This window comes from Anomaloglossus baeobatrachus, chromosome 4 (genome assembly GCF_048569485.1).
Source record: "Anomaloglossus baeobatrachus isolate aAnoBae1 chromosome 4, aAnoBae1.hap1, whole genome shotgun sequence".
NCBI lineage: Eukaryota > Metazoa > Chordata > Amphibia > Anura > Aromobatidae > Anomaloglossus > Anomaloglossus baeobatrachus.
Genome location: NC_134356.1, coordinates 570,048,211 through 570,069,096, shown reverse-complemented (window position 1 = coordinate 570,069,096; position 20,886 = coordinate 570,048,211). Strand labels below are relative to the sequence as shown.

The window sequence follows — 20,886 nt, the reverse complement described above, 5'->3', positions numbered from 1 at the left end:
CTGCAACGCATCCGTTACATTAGTCTCACAACTGATTGTGACTGATGTAAAACAACGCAAGTGTGAAAGCAGCCTAAACTGTATGGATATATAATCAGGGTGTCTATCAAAACAAACCAGAAAAAACTTTAAGGCCCTGTGCGCACACTGCGGTTTTTGCTGCAGAAAAGGTGTGGTTTTTGTTCCTAACATTGCGGCAGTATTTTCCCAGCAAGACCTATGGGAAATATAAATTCTGTGCGCACACTGCGTTTTGTTTACCTCTAGATTTTTTGCTGCAGAATTTTTGCAGCAAAAAGAATGAGCATGTCACTTCTTTTCCGCAGGTACGTTCGGTTCTTGACATTGAAATGGTAAAAAACTGCAGTTACCAACCCGCGGAAAAACCACGGCAAAACAGCAGGCGCACTATTACCGCGGTTTTTGCCGCGGGTGTGGTATTCTGCCAGAGGGTGCGGATTTTTCTTAAGAAAAAGTTATTTCCCAGTGCGCACAGGGCCTAAAACATTATAAATATCAATTAAAAACTAGTTATTGGAAAAACCACACACCCGTGTGAATACTATACCCAATTTCATAAATATTCAAATACAAATAATTTTAAATACTTAGAGGGGGAGGGGTCCAGGGCTAATCCCCTAAAGTTTCCCTTCCTAGCCGCGGAGGTTGGCACTCTAAATAATACGAAGTCCTTATTTCTACTGATAAAGTTAAGTATCTGTTATTGTACACACGCTTTTTGTCTCCTGGTTTAGCCTTATTGTCAACACAGTGGGTGTACCCATGTATTGATTAAAGATCTGGGTGACCTGTTATAGGTCTTGGATCTAAGGGTACCATCTCGCTAAACGACGTACCAGCGATTCAGACCACGATACAACCTGGTCAGGATCGCTGGTGCGTCGCTACATTGTCGCTGGTGAGCTGTCAATCAGGCAGATCTCACCAGCGACCAGCCACGAGCGACTCCTGTGACGATGCTGCGCTTGGTAACCAGGGTAAATATCGGGTAACTAAGCAAAGCGCTTTGCTTGGTTACCCGATATTTACCCTGGTTACCAGCGTACACCGCTTAGTGCTGGCTTCCTGCACACGTAGCCAGGGTACACATCGGGTTACTAAGCAAAGCGCTTTGCTTAGTTACCCGATATTTACCCTGGCTACGTGTGCAGGGAGCCAACACTAAGCGGTGGACGCTGGTAACCAGGGTAAATATCGGGTAACCAAGCAAAGCGCTTTGCTTAGTTACCCGATATTTACCCTGGTTACCAGCGTACACCGCTTACAGAGTCGGTCCTCGTTGGTCTGCCGCAGTCAAACACGCGGATGTGTGCTGCACAGCGGGAGACCATCGAGCAAAAAATGAACCAGAACAGTGAGTAACGATCAGCGATTTCACAGCAGGGGCCAGGTCGCTGCTTAGTGTCACACACAGCGAGATCGCTGATGAGGTCACTGGTACGTCACAAAACCTGTGACTCAGCAACGATCTCGCTATGTGAGAAGTACACTTAGGGGTGCTTCACACACAGCGAGCTCACTGCCGAGATCGCTGCTGAGTCACGCTTTTTGTGACGCAGCAGTGACCTCATTAGCGATCTCGCGGTGTGTGACACTGAGCAGCGATCTGACCCCTGCTGCGAGATCGCTGCTCGTTACACACAGCCCTGGTTCGTTTTCTTCAAAGGCGCTCTCCCACTGTGACACACAGATTGCTGTGTGTGACAGCGAGAGAGCGACAAATGAAGCGAGCAGGGAGCAGGAGCCGGCATCTGGCAGCTGCGGTAAGCTGTAACCAAGATAAACATCGGGTAACCAAGGTGGTTACCCGATATTTACCTTAGTTACCAGCCTCTGCAGCTCTCACGCTGCCTGTGCTGCCGGCTCCGGCTCTCTGCACATGTAGCTGCTGTACACATCGGGTTAATTAACCCGATGTGTACAGCAGCTAGGAGAGCAAGGAGCCAGCGCTCAGTGTGCGCGGCTCCCTGCTCCCTGCACACACAGCTAAGCGGTGTGCGCTGGTAACTAATGTAAACATCGGGTAACCATACCCGATGTTTACCTTAGTTACCAGTCTCCGCAGCTTCCAGACGGCGGCTCCGTGCAAGCGCAGCGTCGCTTGCACGTCGCTGCTGGCTGGGGGCTGTTCACTGGTGAGATCTGCCTGTTTGACAGCTCACCAGCGACCATGTAGCGATGCAGCAGCGATCCTGACCAGGTCAGATCGCTGGTCGGATCGCTGCTGCATCGCTAAGTGTGAAGGTACCCTTAGCTGAATATGCCAGATTGTTGGAGAGTGGAATTTGTTTGAGGAATCTACTGTATTGATGACAAATTATCTATATTTAATCTTGATCCAAAAGTAAGATCAATTGGAGGGATTCCACTGTGGATTAGATTGTATTGTTTGGTCATTTTATCTCACTTTCTAAAATTTGTCCCTACACCTAGGACAGGAGCACATAAGCGTGCCAGTGCAGGGACAGGAGGGTCAGCCTTCGATGAGCGGGGGCGCCACATTAGGGGAATAGCACTGGACCCCTCTTCCTCTAAGTATTTAAAATTATTTGTATTTCAATATTTCTAAAATTGTGTAAGTATTCACGTGTGTGTTTTTTGGAGTTTTTTTTCAATAATTGTTTTTTAAATGATATTAATAAAATCAAGTTTTAAAGCTTTTTTTCTGGTTTGTCAGGGCAGATATGGGTCAGATATAAGATGCCTGCATAGCCCCCTTTAAGAAGCAGTCATTCAATGATAGATACCCTACGTGGTTTGTTTCCAATAGACAAACATCTGTCCTGGTCATGTGATAGACATACAGGAGTTGTGACTTGTAACGACTTTGCATGTGTCCACATCATCTGGAAATGAACCAAGAACTAATAAATGACAGCAACAGCAAGCAGAGATCTTGAAAGGGATTGACAAAATAATAGAGAATATTAACTCTTTAAAGAACACACAGAATAGGGTATTGATAAAGGGTGAACTCACGATGCCTCATTTTAGTACACAAACAAAATCAGAAGAATTCCGGTATTGATGGGCTCAGCGGACAGTCCGGTGCTTATGGGGGCCTCCCAACTCTCTCCTGACAGATGATTGTCGGTGGAGATAGGGGTCCAGCATGTTCAGTTTTGGACTGCTGTCCCTCTGTTCTCTAAGAGATAAGCTGCAAGAGACATCTAGTGATGAGCACTTGGCACAACAGGCGCTCCAGAGTAGGAAAGTTGGGCGAGATCGCTGCCAGACGAAGCATTGTTTGGCTAACAACTATCTGAAAAGTGAATGCAGATTTTTCAGTTGCATAAAAGTACTTCATATGTAGCAGAGCTGGAATCATCGTGGCACCTAGTGTGGCTTACATCAGACCCGGGTGTTTTGGGGGTTAATAAATTGGTGAAAGAGGGTGGGGTTTTATGTATTTTATTTCAAATAAAGGATTCTTTCGGTGTTTGTGTTTATTTCTTTTCACTTACAGATTAGTAATGGGGGGGTGTCAGATAGTTCCCATTACTAATCTAGGGCTTAGTGGCAGCTGTGAGCTGTTATTAACCCTCCCAAAAGCTGCCCTCCGTCCATCACCTGAGCACTCCTTAAATAATATAATTTCACATGCGTTTTCTCTATACTGGTTCTCGTTTATTGATTTTTGTGCTGGAAGAACTGTAAAAGCCAAAGTGCATTTTATTTGTATTTAGGTTCATATACACATTGCACCATACATAAATAATGACATTGTAAAAATGACTCCGTATTTACAAGTATAATATATATTTCCATATAATATATAAACATTTTATATTAAATCTAGGGCATGGTATTTGGGAAAGTCCTTTTGTCAGGAGTGTATGTGTGTGTGTGTATGTGGGTGAGGGTCCCTCATTCAAAAGGGAATTAACTGTTTCAATGCCAGGGGCCTGCAGTACATTGCAAATCTAAAATAAAAAAAAAATAAAAAAGGGGCGGGGGGGAGGTGGAGGGGTCGTGCAAGGTAGTCCAGGCCCTTGTGGCAAGAAGAGGTTAATTTTATGGCACCGGGAGGGTTAATGTGACATTATGCAGCTCCAGTGGTGTGAACAGAGGTGTCATTCTTTAACCATGTGCATAGTTGTGCAGCACCAAGGTGTTCACAGCCATGTTCTCATAACGTGCAGGATGAAATGGTAGCTACAGCCAACGGCAGGAGGAAACAAGGCTAACGAAAGGTTAAATCCCAAAGAAGGAAAGCTCCTCAGTTCCCGAGTGTACATCATTGATGTTGGATACCCCTATCTTCTGGCAGGGAGGCATGATCTGCATTGTTATTAATGCGGGTGTTGATGTGTACAGGGCAAAGCATGCCTCCTTGACAGAAAATGGGTTAATCAGGGGCCTAACTTACTAATTTGTCCGCTGGAAGTGGTCTGTATCCTTCTTTGTTAATACACCGATTGAATGAAGAAAAAAAAAATTGTAGTAACATTTAAAAAAAAAAAAAAAAAAAAAAGTTGACTGGTTGCTACCGTCCTAACAACACCTCCAACCAGCACGGGCAGGACGTGATCATCTGGCGAGAGTAGCATGGTCCCCAGCCCTTAGCGAAACTGATGCGTATACTGTTAGGGTCATACGGTCCATCTGCATATTCCGGGGGTGTAGAAAGATGCTGTAGGATGCACGACTTTTTATAGTCAAACACTTTGAGGGAGTAGCCGGGCATCACCTTGCGTACAACAAGAGAGCGGCAGGTGGGAGAGTCAAGCGTTGGGGAATTAACAAAAATGGGGTGGTCGCTGCGGTTATAGGCCCACACCCCATCCGGCTCCTTGCTCAGCACGATACCCAGTCCAATCTTCCCTCGTGTCCTGGAAGCAGCCTCGCTCCGATTCTCCAGATTCAGCTGGCCAAGACAGAAGCCACTCCCTTGAGGTAGATCGTAGAAGATGCTGACTGAAGGCTGACACACCGCATACAGACGGCCCACGCGGGTCCGGTGCTCCCAGTACGCCACGCTGCACCAATGGCCCTGCTTGCTGGAGTCGAGAGATAAACTGGTGTCTACTGTGGAAGAAAAAAGAAAAGACTATGTTTAGTAGAAATCATCTCAATCATACATAAAAAATATTGTCTTTAAGGCCGGGTACACATATCCGGCCTTTCTCCGTTTTGACGGAAGCGGCGCACGCCAATACAGTATGGTACAGTACAGTGGCAGCGCCGCAACTTCCGGGCCACATGCTCTGGTCACATGACAGCATGTGACCGGCGCTTGTTGCACTGCCAGTGTACTGTATACACTGTACTGGCGCCGCATCCGTCAAAACGGCGAAAAGCCAGATATATGTGTACCCGGCCTTAGCCTAACTTTTAATCAGTGCAAAAGTAAAGAAATAGATCTTCAGAATTAACCTGTTATTATGGCTCAAGGCTACACTGACAACTTTGCTGGTTGTCAGACAAGTTTTTTTTTTTTGTTTCCCTCTATTGGTTTTCTAGGATCTTCCAAAAATTGTGGCAAAAATCCCATAAAAAACACCAAATGTGAATGAATCTTAAAAAGGGGTTGTCCTTACATATACTGTAAAGATGATGGTCTATCCCTAGAATAGGTAATCAATATCCGATCAATGGGCGCCCGGATGTACAGATGAAGTAACATCACCACACTGCGCTGTAGGGGGCGCTGCCGAGGACTGCAGATCAGCTCCTATTCTTTTGTATTATAAAATGTTTAAATCTTGGGGCTGCCAGAGCCCTTAAGCGCTGATCAATGGGGGGCAGGTTTTGGACCTGCTGCGCTATTATTTATATTTAGGACATCAATATTATACGCCATGAAAACCCTTTAAACAGTTGAACTCCTATGATGCCGTGCAGTATTTAGTTTTTACTACACCAGCCTATTATTTAATATCTAGCATAAAGAATACATCTTCTTCTTGCACTGTGATTTCAGCTCTGCAGGATATTAAAGGGAATCTGTCACCAGGTTTTTGCTCCCCCATCTGGGAGCAGCATAATGTAGGCAGAGACCCTGATTCCAGCGATGTGTCACTTATTGAGCTGTTTGCTGTCATTTTGATAATATCAATGTTTTCTCTGCTACAGATCTACTGATTTTTTTTTCCCCCCAAAAATAAGACCTCCTCCAAAAATAAGCCCTAGCAGGGATTTTCAGAGCAAGGCTTAAAGGGGTTATCCAGCTTATTTTGCTTTTTTTTATTATTTACACTATTGGGCTACATTGGGGCAGGTAAGAAGATAGAGACCACTTACCTGCCCTGCTGTCAGCCCCTGTCCCCCGGCTCAGAGTGGTCATGTGACCGCTCCTGCTGTGATTTTGCTACTTCCGGTCATTTCATGTCAACATGGGCAGGCCCATGTTGACATGCAAATCTGCCACTGCATGTTGCCGCCCTGCTGGGCGGGTACAGTGCGATGAGCCCCGCCCCCCTCCCTGTGCGCTGCTATCTGTGCCCTGTATGTGCTGGACAAACGCAGGGTTGCCCTCTCTGTCTAGGACACTGTGAGTGCTGTTTGCCCAACAGTGTCCTCAGCTCATTATGTTGTATGGTGCCCGGGCAACTGTGACCCCCCCTCCCCCGTGGAACTGTCTGATGACTGCAGCCTCCCATGCTCCTGGCTTCTAAATACAGTCAGAAGCAGGGATGTCACCTGACACCAGCGAACAACAGCACTGAGCTCTGTATGGGACACTGGAATCATCACAGCACGGAGAAGAGACAGCATGCTGCACGAGTGAGAAGGGAGAGCGAGCAGGGGGGGAGGGGGCTAGAGAAGAGCGTCCACGGCTGACAGAGTGGGGGGACTAGAGAAGAGATCATGGGTGACACAGCAGGGGGGCAGAAACGAGACTTCATGGGGGTGAGAGACAGGGGAGTGCTGGGGGGCAGAGGAGACAGTGCAGTGGGAGAGAAGAGAGTGCATGAGGGGGATAATGTATATTATATAACTGTGTGTGTGTGTGTGTGTGTGTGTGTATGCGGTGCACAGCCCGATGTGTGTGTGTGTATGTATGTGTGTGTGTATGCGGTGCACAGCCTGATGTGTGTGTGTGTGCGGTGCACAGCCTGATGTGTGTGTGTGTGCGGTGCACAGCCTGATGTGTGTGTGTGTGCGGTGCACAGCCTGATGTGTGTGTATGCAGTGCAGAGACCGATGTGGTGTGGGGTGCAGAGCCTGATGTGGTGTGGGGTGCAGAGCCTGATGTGGTGTGCGGTGCAGAGCCTGATGGGTGTGTGTGCGGTGCACAGCCTGATGGGTGTGTGCGGTGCACAGCCTGATGTGTGTGTGCGGTGCACAGCCTGATGTGTGTGTGCGGTGTACAGCCTGATGTGTGTGTGTGTGCGGTGCACAGCCTGATGTGTGTGTGTGCGGTGCACAGCCTGATGTGTGTGTATGCAGTGCAGAGACCGATGTGGTGTGGGGTGCAGAGCCTGATGTGGTGTGGGGTGCAGAGCCTGATGTGGTGTGCGGTGCAGAGCCCGATGTGGTGTGCGGTGCAGAGCCCGATGTGGTGTGGGGTGCAGAGCCCGATGTGGTGTGGGGTGCAGAGCCTGATGTGATGTGGGGTGCAGAGCCCGATGTGGTGTGGGGTGCAGAGCCCGATGTGGTGTGCGGTGCAGAGCCCGATGTGGTGTGGGGTGCAGAGCCCGATGTGGTGTGCGGTGCAGAGCCCGATGTGGTGTGCGGTGCAGAGCCCGATGTGGTGTGCAGTGCAGAGCCCGATGTGGTGTGCGGTGCAGAGCCCGATGTGGTGTGCGGTGCAGAGCCCGATGTGGTGTGCGGTGCAGAGCCCGATGTGGTGTGCGGTGCAGAGCCCGATGTGGTGTGGGGTGCAGAGCCTGATGTGGTGTGGGGTGCAGAGCCCGATGTGGTGTGCGGTGCAGAGCCTGATGTGGTGTGCGGTGCAGAGCCCGATGTGGTGTGCGGTGCAGAGCCCGATGTGGTGTGCGGTGCAGAGCCTGATGTGTGCGGTGCAGAGCCTGATGTGGTGTGGGGTGCAGAGCCTGATGTGGTGTGGGGTACAGAGCCTGATGTGGGGCTGTTATTTGCAATGCTGTAGTGATGAGAGGTCAGTGCTGGGGCAGAATATACTGAGAGGGAATGTGTGTGCAGGGGGCGGGCAGAGGGTGCGGCTGGACACTGAGGCCGGGCGGTGCCAGCTGTGACTGGGAGGTTTAGCACAGGAAGTTATCATGTTTGCTGGAGCTGAATGTAAACAAGAAGCTGCAGAGAATAAAGGTATAATTCAAGAGGAACAAAAGTTAGAAAACAAAAAATAACAATGTAGGGGTGTTTAATATGACAATACAGCACAGATTAGCTTAAACTCAAACATTTTTGTTATGTCGGACAACCCCTTTAAATATAAGCCCTACCCCGAAAATAAGCCCTAATCGCGGTTCAATAATGAAGTGACCATGCAGCTAAAAAAGTTAAAGAATACTGCAGGACACTTCATTATAGACAGCAGATACCCCGCAATCACACTCAGCAGACGTCGATCAGAGGACCTGCAGTGATCACACCCCCGCACACATCCGATCTTGCACATCAGATCACACACAATCACCCATCAGATCACTTGCGCGTGCACACGCACACACAGATTTCTTCTGGCCAGTAGAATCCTGAGACGCAGTGCGGTGGAATGCAAGGACCTCTGGCTGAGGACGGAATGCCTACAGGACCTGCGATGCATAGCTTCTTCCCATCTCTCCCTGGTACAGCTGGATGTGGTGAGTGACGTGTGTGTGTGTGTGTGTGTGTGTGTGTGCGTGTGTGTGCATATATGATCTGATGTATGAGTGTGTCGGCCAGAAGCAGGGGAGGACGTCGTGCAGCATACCTGCTGAGAGGGCCCGCCGGAGATCACAGGGAGGACCTAGAAGCCATGCAGACACCCGGGGTCTGGTAAGTATGAGTCTCCTGGGAAGCGGGGTAAACTTACCCCCAACCATGTTTCTCCAAGAATGAGACCTACTCCAAAAATAAGCCCTAGCATTTTTTAGGGGGCAAAAAAAAAAGAAAAGTATAAGACAGTGTCTTATATTTGGAAAAACAAGGTAGCAGTTATACAGAGTTCATGAATATGCTGGACTACTTGGCAGCACGACTAGAAGTCCACTAATGATAATCTACTGCTGATTAAATAGTGATTTTATTTAAACTACACTAAGCAGCCCAGTAAGTGACACATCGCTGGAATCATGGTCTCTGTCTCTACATTATGCTGCTCTCAGATTAGGTGGCAAAAACCTGGTGACAGATTTCCTATAAATTAAGATTACAGTTTTAGACTATAGTAATGACTGGAACTTGGAATAAGTACAAAAATAGTTATGCAATGTACTCTATGATGGACCACTCACAAAAATAAAATAAAAGTGCAAATATTACCGTGCTTTTCCAAAAATAAGACCTTCCCGAAAAATAAGCCCTAGCAGTGATTATCAGCATTTTCAGAGCAAGGCTTAAATATAAGCCCTACCCCGAAAATAAGCCCTAGTCGCAGTTCAATAATGAAATGTCCATGTAGTTAAAAAAAAAAGGTACAGATACTGCAGGACATTCCATTATAGACATCCCACAATCACCAGACGCTGAGCAGAGGATGTGCAGTGATCACACACCCGCACACATCCGATCACACACACACACATACACTTACATAGGTTGAAAAAAGCCCTCGGCCCATCTAGTTCAACCTTCCTCCACCAATTCTACATCTTGTCCCTGAATCACTTATAACCAACAATGTTGTGTGTACTGAGGAAATCATCCAGCCCTTTTGTAAAAGCTGTTATAGTATCTGCCATTACTACCTCTTGTGGTAGGGTATTCCACAGTCTGACCGCTCTAACTGTAAAGAACCCTTTACTATTTAGCTGTCGGAATCGCTTTTCTTCCACTCGCAGTGAGTGCCCCTGGTCCTTAGTAATGTCTTTGGAAGAAATACGTCATGTGCCAGTCCTTTATATTGACCACACATGTATTTATACATATAAATGAGATCTCCTCTGAGACGTCTTTTTTCTAAGCTAAACATATCTAACTTTTTCAACCTGTCATCATATGTGAGGCCTTCCATTCCTTGTAGTAGTCTTGTTGCCTGCCTTTGAACTGACTCTAACGTCTGAATGTCCTTCTTAAAATGCGGAGCCCAAAACTGGATCCCATATTCCAGATGTGGCCTTACAAGTGATTTATAGAGGAGTAACAATACGTTGGGATCACGGGATCTAATCTCTCTTTTTATACACCCTAAAATCTTGTTTGCTGTAGCAGCTGCTGCCTGACATTGAGTGCTGCTGCTCAGCTTATTTGTAATGAGAATACCCAAGTCCTTCTCCTGTTCTGTAGTCCCGAGTTTAGGCTATGTTCACACTAGAAAAATTATTTTTCTTAAGAAATTTCTTAAGAGTGAAGGATTAGTGCACCTGCGTTAAAAAACGCACCAAAACACACCTGCGTTTTTGCCGCGTTTTCGGTGCGTTTTTACCGCTGGTTGCTCCCTGCGTTATTGTGCCAATTATCTATGGCAAATAACGCAGTTAGCTGCAGAAAAGAAGTGACTGCTCATTCTTTTTCTTAAGAAAATCTACTGAAAGAATTTTCTTAAGAAAAAAACGCAGTGTGCGCACAGCTAATTTTTTTTGCCATAGGTTTTGCTGGGGAATGTCTGCAGAAAGGTTACAAGAATTTCTCAAGAAATTTCTGCAGCAAAAACAGACCAAAAACGCAGGTAAAAACGCAGTGTGTGAACATAGCCTTACTCCCATTTAATGTATACGCAGTTATAGGATTACTCCGTCCTAGGTGCATTACTTTACATTTATCAACATTAAATCTCATATGCCAAGTATCTGCCCATTCTGGCATCTTCTCCAGATCTTTTTGGAATATTGTACTATCAAGGTCAGTTTTTAATATTCTACATAGTTTGGTGTCATCAGCAAAGACTGACACTTTACTATCAATCCCATCCACAAGGTCATTAATAAAGAGAATAAAAAGAATCAGTCCTAGCACAGATCCCTGCGGCACCCCGCTGCTGACTATAGCCCATTTAGAGAATGTACCATTTAAGCCTACACTTTGTTTCCTATCTTTTAGTCAATTCCTTACCCAGTTGCATATAGTTTGCTCTAGTCCTTGCTTCTGGAGCTTTAGTATAAGGCTATTATGTGGTACAGTATCAAATGCCTTTGCAAAGTCCAAATAAATCACATCAGCTGCATTACCAATATCCAGGTTTGCACTTACCCCCTCATAGAACCCCAACAGGTTGGTTAGACACGACTTATCTTTCATGAATCCATGCTGTCTGTCAGTTACTATATTATTTTCTGCAATATATTTTTGCATGTCATCCCTTAATATGCCCTCAAAAACATTGCATACTACTGATGTCAGGCTTACTGGACGGTAGTTGCCTCGATCTACCCTCTTACCTTTCTTAAATATCGGTACCACATCAGCAATCCTCCAATCCTGAGGCACCAACCCTGTTACAAGCGAGTCTAAAAAGATGAGATACAGCGGTCTGTCGATTACGGAGCTCAATTCCTTCACTATTCGTGGATAAATGCTATCTGGCTCGGGGGATTTGTCAATGTTTAATTTACTCAAGACGTAGGCGTACTTCTTGTGTTAAATTAATTATATTGGGTGGTGAACTTTGATTTTTCACTTGTTGAATGATCCCTGGAACAGTCTGCTCTTTGGTGAACACTGATGAGAAGTGCCTGATTAATATCTCAGTCTTTTGTTTGTCCTCTATAACTAACTTGTTATTATATTTTAAGGGGCCGATACTATCCTTTATTTTCCTTTTTGCATTAATGTATTTATAAAAGATTTTGGGATTTTTGTTTCAGTAGCTAATTTTGCTTGCTTGATTTCTTTTTTTTGCATTTCCTAATGATATCTTTATACTTCTGAAATGCTATTTCTGTATTCTCAGCCTTTAAGATTTTAAACATACACCAACATCGGATCGCACACATACCACATCCAGCGACACAGATTTCTTCTTGCCAGCAGAATTCTGAGAGGTTGTACAGTGGAGCGCAAGGACCTGCCGCAATGCTTGCTTACAGGACCTGCGGACACACGTGATTTCCTCCCATCATTCCCTACGGCTGGAAGCATTCTTTAACGCTGGATGTGTGTGCGTGTGTGTGTGTGTGTGTGTGTGTGTGTGTGTGTGAGATCTGCTGCGTGTGAGTGTGTCAGTGATCTGCTCTGTGTGTGTGTCAGCCAGAAGCAGGGGAGGACAGCATGCAGCACCCACCGGAGATCACAGGGAGGATCTGGGAGCCACACAGACGTCCGGGTCTGGTATGAGTCTCCTGGGAAGTGGGGGGGTCCTGCTTTTTTGGTGAGTAAACTTACCCCCAACCGTGTTTCTCCAAAAATAAGAGCTCCTCCAAAAATAAGTCCCAGTGCTTTGTTTTGGGGGGGCAAAAAAATATGAGAGTGTCTTATTTTTGGAAAAACATGGTAAGAACCGTCACATTAGCTGTCTTTCTTTTAAATCATACTTGTTTATATAGCACCATCAAATTCCACAGCGTTTTACAGACATTAGTTTTCTCATATCTAAATTTTCTACCGGTGAGGTCTTTGGAGTGTGGGAAGAAATCGGAGAACCCGAAGTAAACCAACGCAAGCACGTGGACAACATACAAACACCTTCCAGACCCCAGCTCTACATGGCTACTCGCGCCAACCACCGAGCAGCCATATTAAAAATGGATACATTTGTTAACCATTATTACACTGTATAACACCTGTAAATAAATTCGACATGATCCGTACAGAGCATTTTCTTAAAAGAATAAACATCCTTGCACTTTTATCCATGCTGGGACTCTATATAGTTATCATGCAATTAAGAGATTATAAATTGCGCCGTGCACCTTTAAGAATACGCTGTTTCCTCTGTGCAGAAGCAGGGAACTGGTTTTCAATTAACTGAAGTGATAAGCTGAATGAGGGAGGGAAGAGGAAGGCGATAAGACAGAAGCAAAATGTTCAGGAGAAGGCTAGAGCCTGATTAGGGTGACTCCGCCATGCCAGACCTCATCCCCTGCCCTGGGCCCCTCACACAGGAAGCTGCCTCATCCTGCGGCCACTGAAAGTAGGGCAAGGGGACGGGATCCACGCAGAGCCTGGAAGACACATACACTTAGATGAAGGGGAGAAGTCACCCTAAATTCACAGGGTTTGGATATGAAGTGGCGCTGAACACTGAATTAACCATTTAGAGCTTCTAACATTCTCGGGACAACCGGGAATTACCTCCATCTCAGATGCTAATTAAATAACACTGGTTCTCTTTAGTTCTGTAACCCAGGACAGTCCCTGATCTCCCGCCAAGTGCCTTCGGACCCCCTTACACTTCGGGCGGCCCTTGGGGACGCCCTCCTCAGGAGAGGACCATATGATTTTACTTTCAGGCCTGGCTGTTCCTGCCTAAATGGAAAGTCTGTGACAGCAGTTTGGAAAGGACATCAAAGAGCTCTGTGGTCTGAAAGGAGACGGCTCCTGTAGAGTGCGCACATCCTAAATCTTCTCAGTCTTCCTGGCAAAAATCAGAGAGGGGGCAGGGCATAACCTTTCCTGCCAGGGACTTATGTAATGACATAATAGCCAGAGGCATTTCACTGAGAGAGGTACATCCTAACTAATGCACCTCGCAAGACTGTCAGCGACAGAAGTCGAAGGCTCAGATTACAAATAAGGTTAGAATTTAGGTAAAGGGCATTTACATAGCAGGATAATCGTGAAGAAGCGATTTTAAAAACACTCAGTATCAATGATATATCCGTGTATAAGCTGATGATCAACATAAAAAAATCATCGTTCTCAGCAGTGCATCGTCCTAAGTGCCGAGAACAATGACAGCCCGTGCGCAGTGAGCCGTCTATTACACAGCACCCCTTCATTTTTCTCTGCCTTGTCGGTGTGTGGAAACAGACTGTGTGGTCAGTGTATGGACCACAATGCCCGAAATTGCCAGCAGGTCTCCTAACTAGAGATAAGCGAACCCGGACCGTAAACTCCGTGTCCAAGTTCGGGTGCTGTCCATATGCTAACCGCTTGATTGAGCATCGGGGTGCTTGGGTATGCTCGGTGCTTGGCCCAATTCCCTCTCCCAGAAATGCTCTGTTCATAGCTGGCTGCGTGTGGGCAGAAAGTCGAACTGTCCAATCAGCTTTGCTGTACAAGCAAATACTCACCGCACACACTTCCGGTTCCGTACTTTCACCGCGCTCTGACCTGCTCTTGCAGTCCGCACAAATACACACATATTATGCTCACCTTACCTTCCGTTCCCTCACCGGCCTCCTGGTTCTTGTAGTCCGCCGGTACAGGATGTGTATCGGGTAACCATCACGATGATGGAGGAACTTCCGATGTCAGCCGCTTCTCAAAGGCAGTGGAAGCTCCAGCATCGGTCGCGATGGTTACCAGATACACATCCTGTGCCGGCGGACTACAAGAACCAGAAGGCCGGCGAGGGAACGGAAGGTAAGGTGAGCATAATATGTGTGTTTGTGCGTGTGAGAATAACACAATAGGGGACCAGGATGGGACATTGAACAAGTTGTAGAACGAATTGTCTGAGCTTGCATTATTTCCTATGGGAAATCTTGCTTTGCTAGACGAGTAACTTTGTTTATAAGCACACTCCCAGAATGGATTATTCTCGTAAAGCAAGGTTCCACTGTAATAAATAAAATTATATATTATATTAAAATAAAATTATAACGGCATTCACTGGGGGTTAAAACAGCGTGATCGATTGCAGTGTACACCCAAAAAGGAATTTTAAAATAATTATAATGAAAAAACTGAATTATTCTGTTTATGGCTGGCTGTATGTGGGCAGAGACCCGAACTGCCCAATCAGTGACTTCCAATGGATGGGGTTCATGTCAAGTCCAGGCTCAGAACAAAACTATCTAAAGTCTGGATGAAGCCGCAAAACTGAACTTTCACGGGTCCGCTCATCTCTAATCCTGACCCTAAACCTGTGGTTATTCCAGGCATAGCGATTCATAAGTAGAACGGATAACACAATCAGGCAAACGCAGTCATCTGCCGTTCTAATCGCGAGTTGAGAGTTTTCTGCTATATTTTTTTTTTGGATGGGGGGGGCATTTATCTAATTGGTGCTCCTGTGGTTTTTTTTTCAAATTAAATAGACATTTTTGTGGATTTTAGTGCAGATTGAGCCCAGGGGGAAGGGGTGGTGATGGGGGGAGGGCAGCACTTGCATGCTCCTATGCACTTTGCTGGAGGTAATGTGCTGCAAAATTGACTAACCCGGATTCATTTTATTTTCAGTATCTTTTTTTTTTTTTGCCTTGTAGTGTTAGTTGTTTTTTGTGACCAATTCTTTGAAATAATGCATGTGGTTTGTGCAATATCAAAAATTCACTGTACACTTATCCAAGTTTGGTTTACACCTCTAAAGCGGGCTTTACACGCTACAACAAATCTAACGATGTGTCGGCGGGGTCACGTCGTAAGTGACGCACATCCGGCATCGTTAGTGTTGTTGTAGCGTGTGACAGCTACGTGCGATTGTGATTGAACGTAAAACCGTTCATCACATGCACGTCGTTCATTTCCTTAAAATTGCACGTCGGGTTGTTCAATGTTCCCGAGGTACCACACATCGCAGTGTGTGACACCCCGGGAATGATAAACAGATCTTACATACGTCCTGCGGCTCCCGCCGGCAATGCGGAAGGAAGGAGGTGGGCGGGATGTTTACGTCCCGCTCATCTCCGCCCCTCCGCTTCTATTGGCCGGCTGCCGCGTGACGTCGCTGTGATGCCGAACGTCCCTCCCACTCCAGGAAGTGGATGTTCGCCGCCCACATCGAGGTCGTATGGACGGGTAAGTACGTGTGACGGGAAATAATAGTTTGTGCGACACGGCCAACAAATTGAACGTGCCGCACATACGATGGGGGCGTGTACGATCGCATACGATATCGTATGTGATATCGTAAGGTGTAAAGCAGCCTTTAGTCACATGTTCTGCTAAAGTTGAAAAAAAAAAAACAACAAACCTAAAAATTATATATATATTTTTTTTCAACTTTAGGAGAACATGTGGCTCAGAGGTGTAAACCAAACTTAGACAAGAGTACAGTGCATTTTTTATATTGCACAAACCACATGCATTATACATACACACATAGGTATACATAAAAAAAATAAATTAATAAAAATAAAAAAAAAATCATTGCCGGACAGTGAAGATGGTGGTCTTGAGTACATTTCCCTTTACATTTTGTCAAGCCACAATCGAACAGTTGGTGGTAGATGTCAGTAAATAAAAAAAAAAATCCCACAAAAACATATATGCAAATAAATACAACAAAAAAACCCCTTAAATTGTGAATTTGTACAGTTCTAAAACTAGTGCCATTCGAAAAGAGTGAAGTAAAAATATTCTCTCTTATTTAGCTGTAATCCTAATATGTTAACTCCATAAAAAGCAATAATTTTCCTTCCAGTCATTTTGTCTACAGCCTTCCATCTACGTCCAGGACATCACTGATCTTCTCATACCAACATTTATGCTCAGTTAAACAGCAGCTGCTCCCTGCAATGACACCTCCTGGCTCCGTCAACAGCACCAAGACGTCGCCAGGCTCAGGAGGTGCTGTAAAATCGGCATATGACAGTATAAAGGGAAATCGACACATAACGTGAGATGAGCGGACCCATGGAAGTTCAGTTCGGTGGGTTCAGTCGCACTTTAGATAAAGTTTGGGACCCAGACTTGACCTGAAACCCAATAGAAGTCACTAATTAGGCAATTTGGGACTTCGCCCACATGCAGCCAGCCATAAACAGAACACTTTCCATGGTAGGGTGGGTGAATAGGTTTGTTTGGTGCATATTACATCCGAACACGCTGTTGTTAGCCCCAGTGTGAGCCGATCAAACAGTCCAAGCGGCTCGCACTAGGCTGAGCACCGAGCAATCCCAAGCACAACGATGCTCGCGCGAGTGGTTTGCATACATAACCCTGCTTTTTGTCGTTTTTCTTTTTTTTGTGTGTAAAGTCTGTGTTTGGTACGAACACTGAACCTCGGGTTCGCTCATCTCTATGCATAACGCTGTTGCATACACTTGAACTCTCTAACCCAACACAGACTCTCGCCTCCCGTGGAAACCTTCAAAAGGAATCTGAAGACCCACCTCTTCCGAGAAGCCTACAACCTGCCGTAACCCTCAGTCCACCATAGTGTCACAAGACCCCTTAGCGGCAGACAGTAAGCCCTGGCGGGCAGGGTTCTCTCTCCTCCTGTACCAGTCTGTGCCTTGTATTATTCGATTACTATACTTGTCTATATATGCCCTTTCTCACATGTAAAGCACCATGGAATAAATAGTTCTATAATAATAAACAACAACACCAACAACAACACTCGCTTCTTTTAGCTGATTTATGATCACAGTCAACATCAAAATTGAATATCCAGGGAAACAAAGCGCATGTAAAGGCCGAAGTGTACAAAAATTGTAATAAACCCAAATGGCAAAAATAAATTTTAACCCTAAATACATACATTTAAAAGGTCCTGCCACCATGAAAATACAGTTCAAACTACACTGTGTACAGAATTATTAGGCAAGTTGTATTTTAGAGGATTTTGTTTTCTTATTGATCAACAACTATGTTCTCAATCAACCCAAAAGACTCATAAATATCAAAGCTTAATATTTTTGGAAGTTGGAGTGGGTTTTTTTTAGATTTGGCTATCTTAGGAGGATATCTGTTTGTGCAGGTAACTATTACTGTGCAGAATTAGGCAACTTAATAAAAACCAAATATATTCCCATCTCACTTGTTTATTTTCACCAGGTAAACCAATGTAACTGCATAAAATATAGAAATAAACATTTCTGACATGCAAAAACAAAACCCCCCAAAATTTGTGACCAATATAGCCACCTTTCTTTATGATGACACTCAACAGCCTACCATCCATAGATTCTGTCAGTTGCTTGATCTGTTTACGATCAACATTGCGTGCAGCAGCCACCACAACCTCCCAGACACTGTTCCGAGAGGTGTACTGTTTTCCCTCCCTGTAGATCTTACATTTTATGAGGGACCACAGGTTCCCTATGGGGTTAAGCTCAGGTGAACAAGGGGGCCATGTCATTATTTTTTCATCTTTTAGACCTTTACTGGCTAACCACGCTGTGGAGTAGTTGGATCCATGTGATGGAGCATTGCCCTGCATGAAAATCATGTTTTTCTTGAACAACTTCTTCCTGTACCACTGCTTGAAGAAGTTGTCTTCCAAAAACTGGCAGTAGGTCTGGGAGTTGAGTTTCACTCCATCCTCAACACGGAAAGGTCCCCCAAGTTCATCTTTGATGATACCAGCCCATACCAGTACCCCACCTCCACCTTGCTGGCATCTGTGTCGGAGTGGAGCTCTCTGCTCTTTACTGAGCCAGCCTCTGGCCCATCCATTTGGCTCATCAAGTGTCACTCTCATTTCATCAGTCCATAAAACCTTTGAGAAATCAGTCCTAAGATATTTCTTGGCCTAGTCTTGACGTCTTATCTTATGTTTCTTGTTCAAAGGTGGTCATTTTTCAGCCTTCCATACCTTAGCCATGTCCATGAGTATGGCACACCTTGTGCTTTTTGATATTTCAGAGCTGCAACGTTACTGGAGTAAGGCCAAACTGTGGCAAATGGCATCTTGGCAGCTTCACGCTTGATTTTCCTCAATTCATGGGCAATTATTTTGCACCTTTTTTGCGTGTTGCTTCTTGCGACCCTGTTGGCTATTTGCCATGAAACGCTTGATTGTTCGGTGATCACGCTTCAAAAGTTTGGCAATTTCAAGACTGCTGCATCCCTTTGCAAAACATCTCACAATTTTGGACTTTTCAGAGCCTGTCAAATCTCTCTTCTGACCCGCTTGGAGTAGGACAACATGTATAAAAATTATTATGTGATCAAAATACTCATTTGCCTAATAATTCTGCACACAGTGTAGAGCAGGAGAAGAGAGTGATAGAGATATATCTCTATCTATCCAATACTGTATATACACACATACATATTTATTTTTCTAAAGAAAAGATTCAGTATAACCTCTGTTTTAATCATTTAGTCCTCTGCTCTCGCTGAGATTTTTGGTCCAGTGGATGGACTAGTCAGTGACTGACCGCATCTTTCTATAACTGTGCAGTGAGGCAGCTGTCAATCACTGATTGGTCCGCCCCCTGGACCAAAAATCCCAGAGAGCAGAGGATTAAAGATGAAAGCACTATAAGGCTGCGTACCCACGATCAGTATTTGCAGCGTTTTGAACACAGCATGCTTCAGCTGCATCCAAAACGCTGTGGTGTACAGTACAAGCATAGTGAACGGGATTTCTAGAAATCCCGTGCCCACTATATTTCTTTTTTCTGCAGCAAACACTGACCTGTGTAGCGTCTTTCCAGACCGCAGCATGTCAATTGTTTGCTGTGAAAGTGCTTTCGTCCTCCATAGGGAGAACACAAGAGAGAAACCGCAGCTCACCGAACCCTGATTGTGGGCACAGTCAGCTGTGATCTCCTGCGTTCTCAACACAGCTAGTCCTGATCGTGGGCACATACCCCAAGATGCGCTTTTCCTCCCAAAAATTTGGGAGAACATGAGGGGTTCGTCTTAGAATCCAAATGTAGCTTACCGGGGGGGGGGTGTGTGAATTGTGACAGGAGGCAGGAGCGATGCTGTGTGCTGCTGCAGGCTGGGGGCAGTGAGGCAGGAAAAATCCTGCGAAGATGTCGGTGGTGCGGTCTTCAAGTAATGGCGCCTGGAGTCAGTGCGTGTGCAGATGGAGCACTTGGCTCAAGATCTCATCTCCGCACGCGCCACTTCCGGCCGATTGATATCCCAGCAGTAGACTTAAGGAAAACGGCGCTCGAATGTAGCGTGTGCGCAGCCAAGCTCTCTGCTTGTCAGTGAGCCGATAACTTAGCCTGCGAATGCGCCGACTCCAGACACCATTTTTTTTTTAAACCCCATGCCTCACCACTCGCAGTAGAGCGCCTGCAGCACAGAGCAGGACACAACTCGCAGCACACAGCTTGCAGCATCGCTCCTGCCTCCTGTACCCATTCTTACCCCCGGTAAGCTCTATTCCTGGATGTTTTCTCTGCCTCACAGCGCCACCGAGCATCTGAGATACCCGCAGCAGCGCCCTACTCCATGACCACCCCTGCCTCCTGTGACCCCTGATCCACCACCGCTGCCACCCACCCCCTGGAAAGACACCACCGGATTAGAAGACCCCCCCCCCCCTTTGTTTTTTCTCTAAATTTGGGGTGCGTCTTATAAAACGAAATACGGTAATCAATTTGCTCAGCTTCCTGCTCTACAACATGATGACCTGCATTGTCAAGGTGCCAGGTTCTCTTCAAGTTTTTTTTCAAAAATCTAATTTAATATACAGACCAGAAAAAAATAGGTTATTTTTAATGACATTTTACCTTTTATTGTTTCATCTAGATCAGAAAAATGTTAAGCAGCTGTGAGAATATTGGCATTTTATTTATTTACCTACGGTATATAGCACCATCGCATTACACACCATCACCATTTCCATTGAAGCTCAAAATCTAAATTCCCTATGGTATAACAACATTTAAAGATCAAAAAAAAAAAAAAAAGGTAGGTTTTGACAATTTGAGGTTTTACCGTACATACTTAGGCTGGATTCACGCATTTACGTAGACTCTTATGTGAGACGCTAAAGGTTTCCATACATACAGAGACACTTTGTTACTGAGCGTGAATAGTGGTGCACACATAGGAGTACAGTACACA

The 20,886-nt window shown here is 45.5% G+C and overlaps 1 protein-coding gene across 1 annotated transcript in view; it reads right to left on the bottom strand.

Annotated features, from left to right (window-relative positions):
• Positions 1 to 3,673: 3,673 nt before the first annotated feature.
• Positions 3,674 to 20,886, bottom strand: part of SMAD6 (SMAD family member 6) — a 107,236-nt gene continuing 90,023 nt past the window's right edge. Inside the window, exon 4 of the mRNA XM_075346061.1 lies at positions 3,674 to 5,049. Within this exon, the coding sequence (XP_075202176.1) occupies positions 4,508 to 5,049 (542 nt within the window). The 3' untranslated portion in view covers positions 3,674 to 4,507. The remainder of the gene's footprint in view (positions 5,050 to 20,886) is intronic.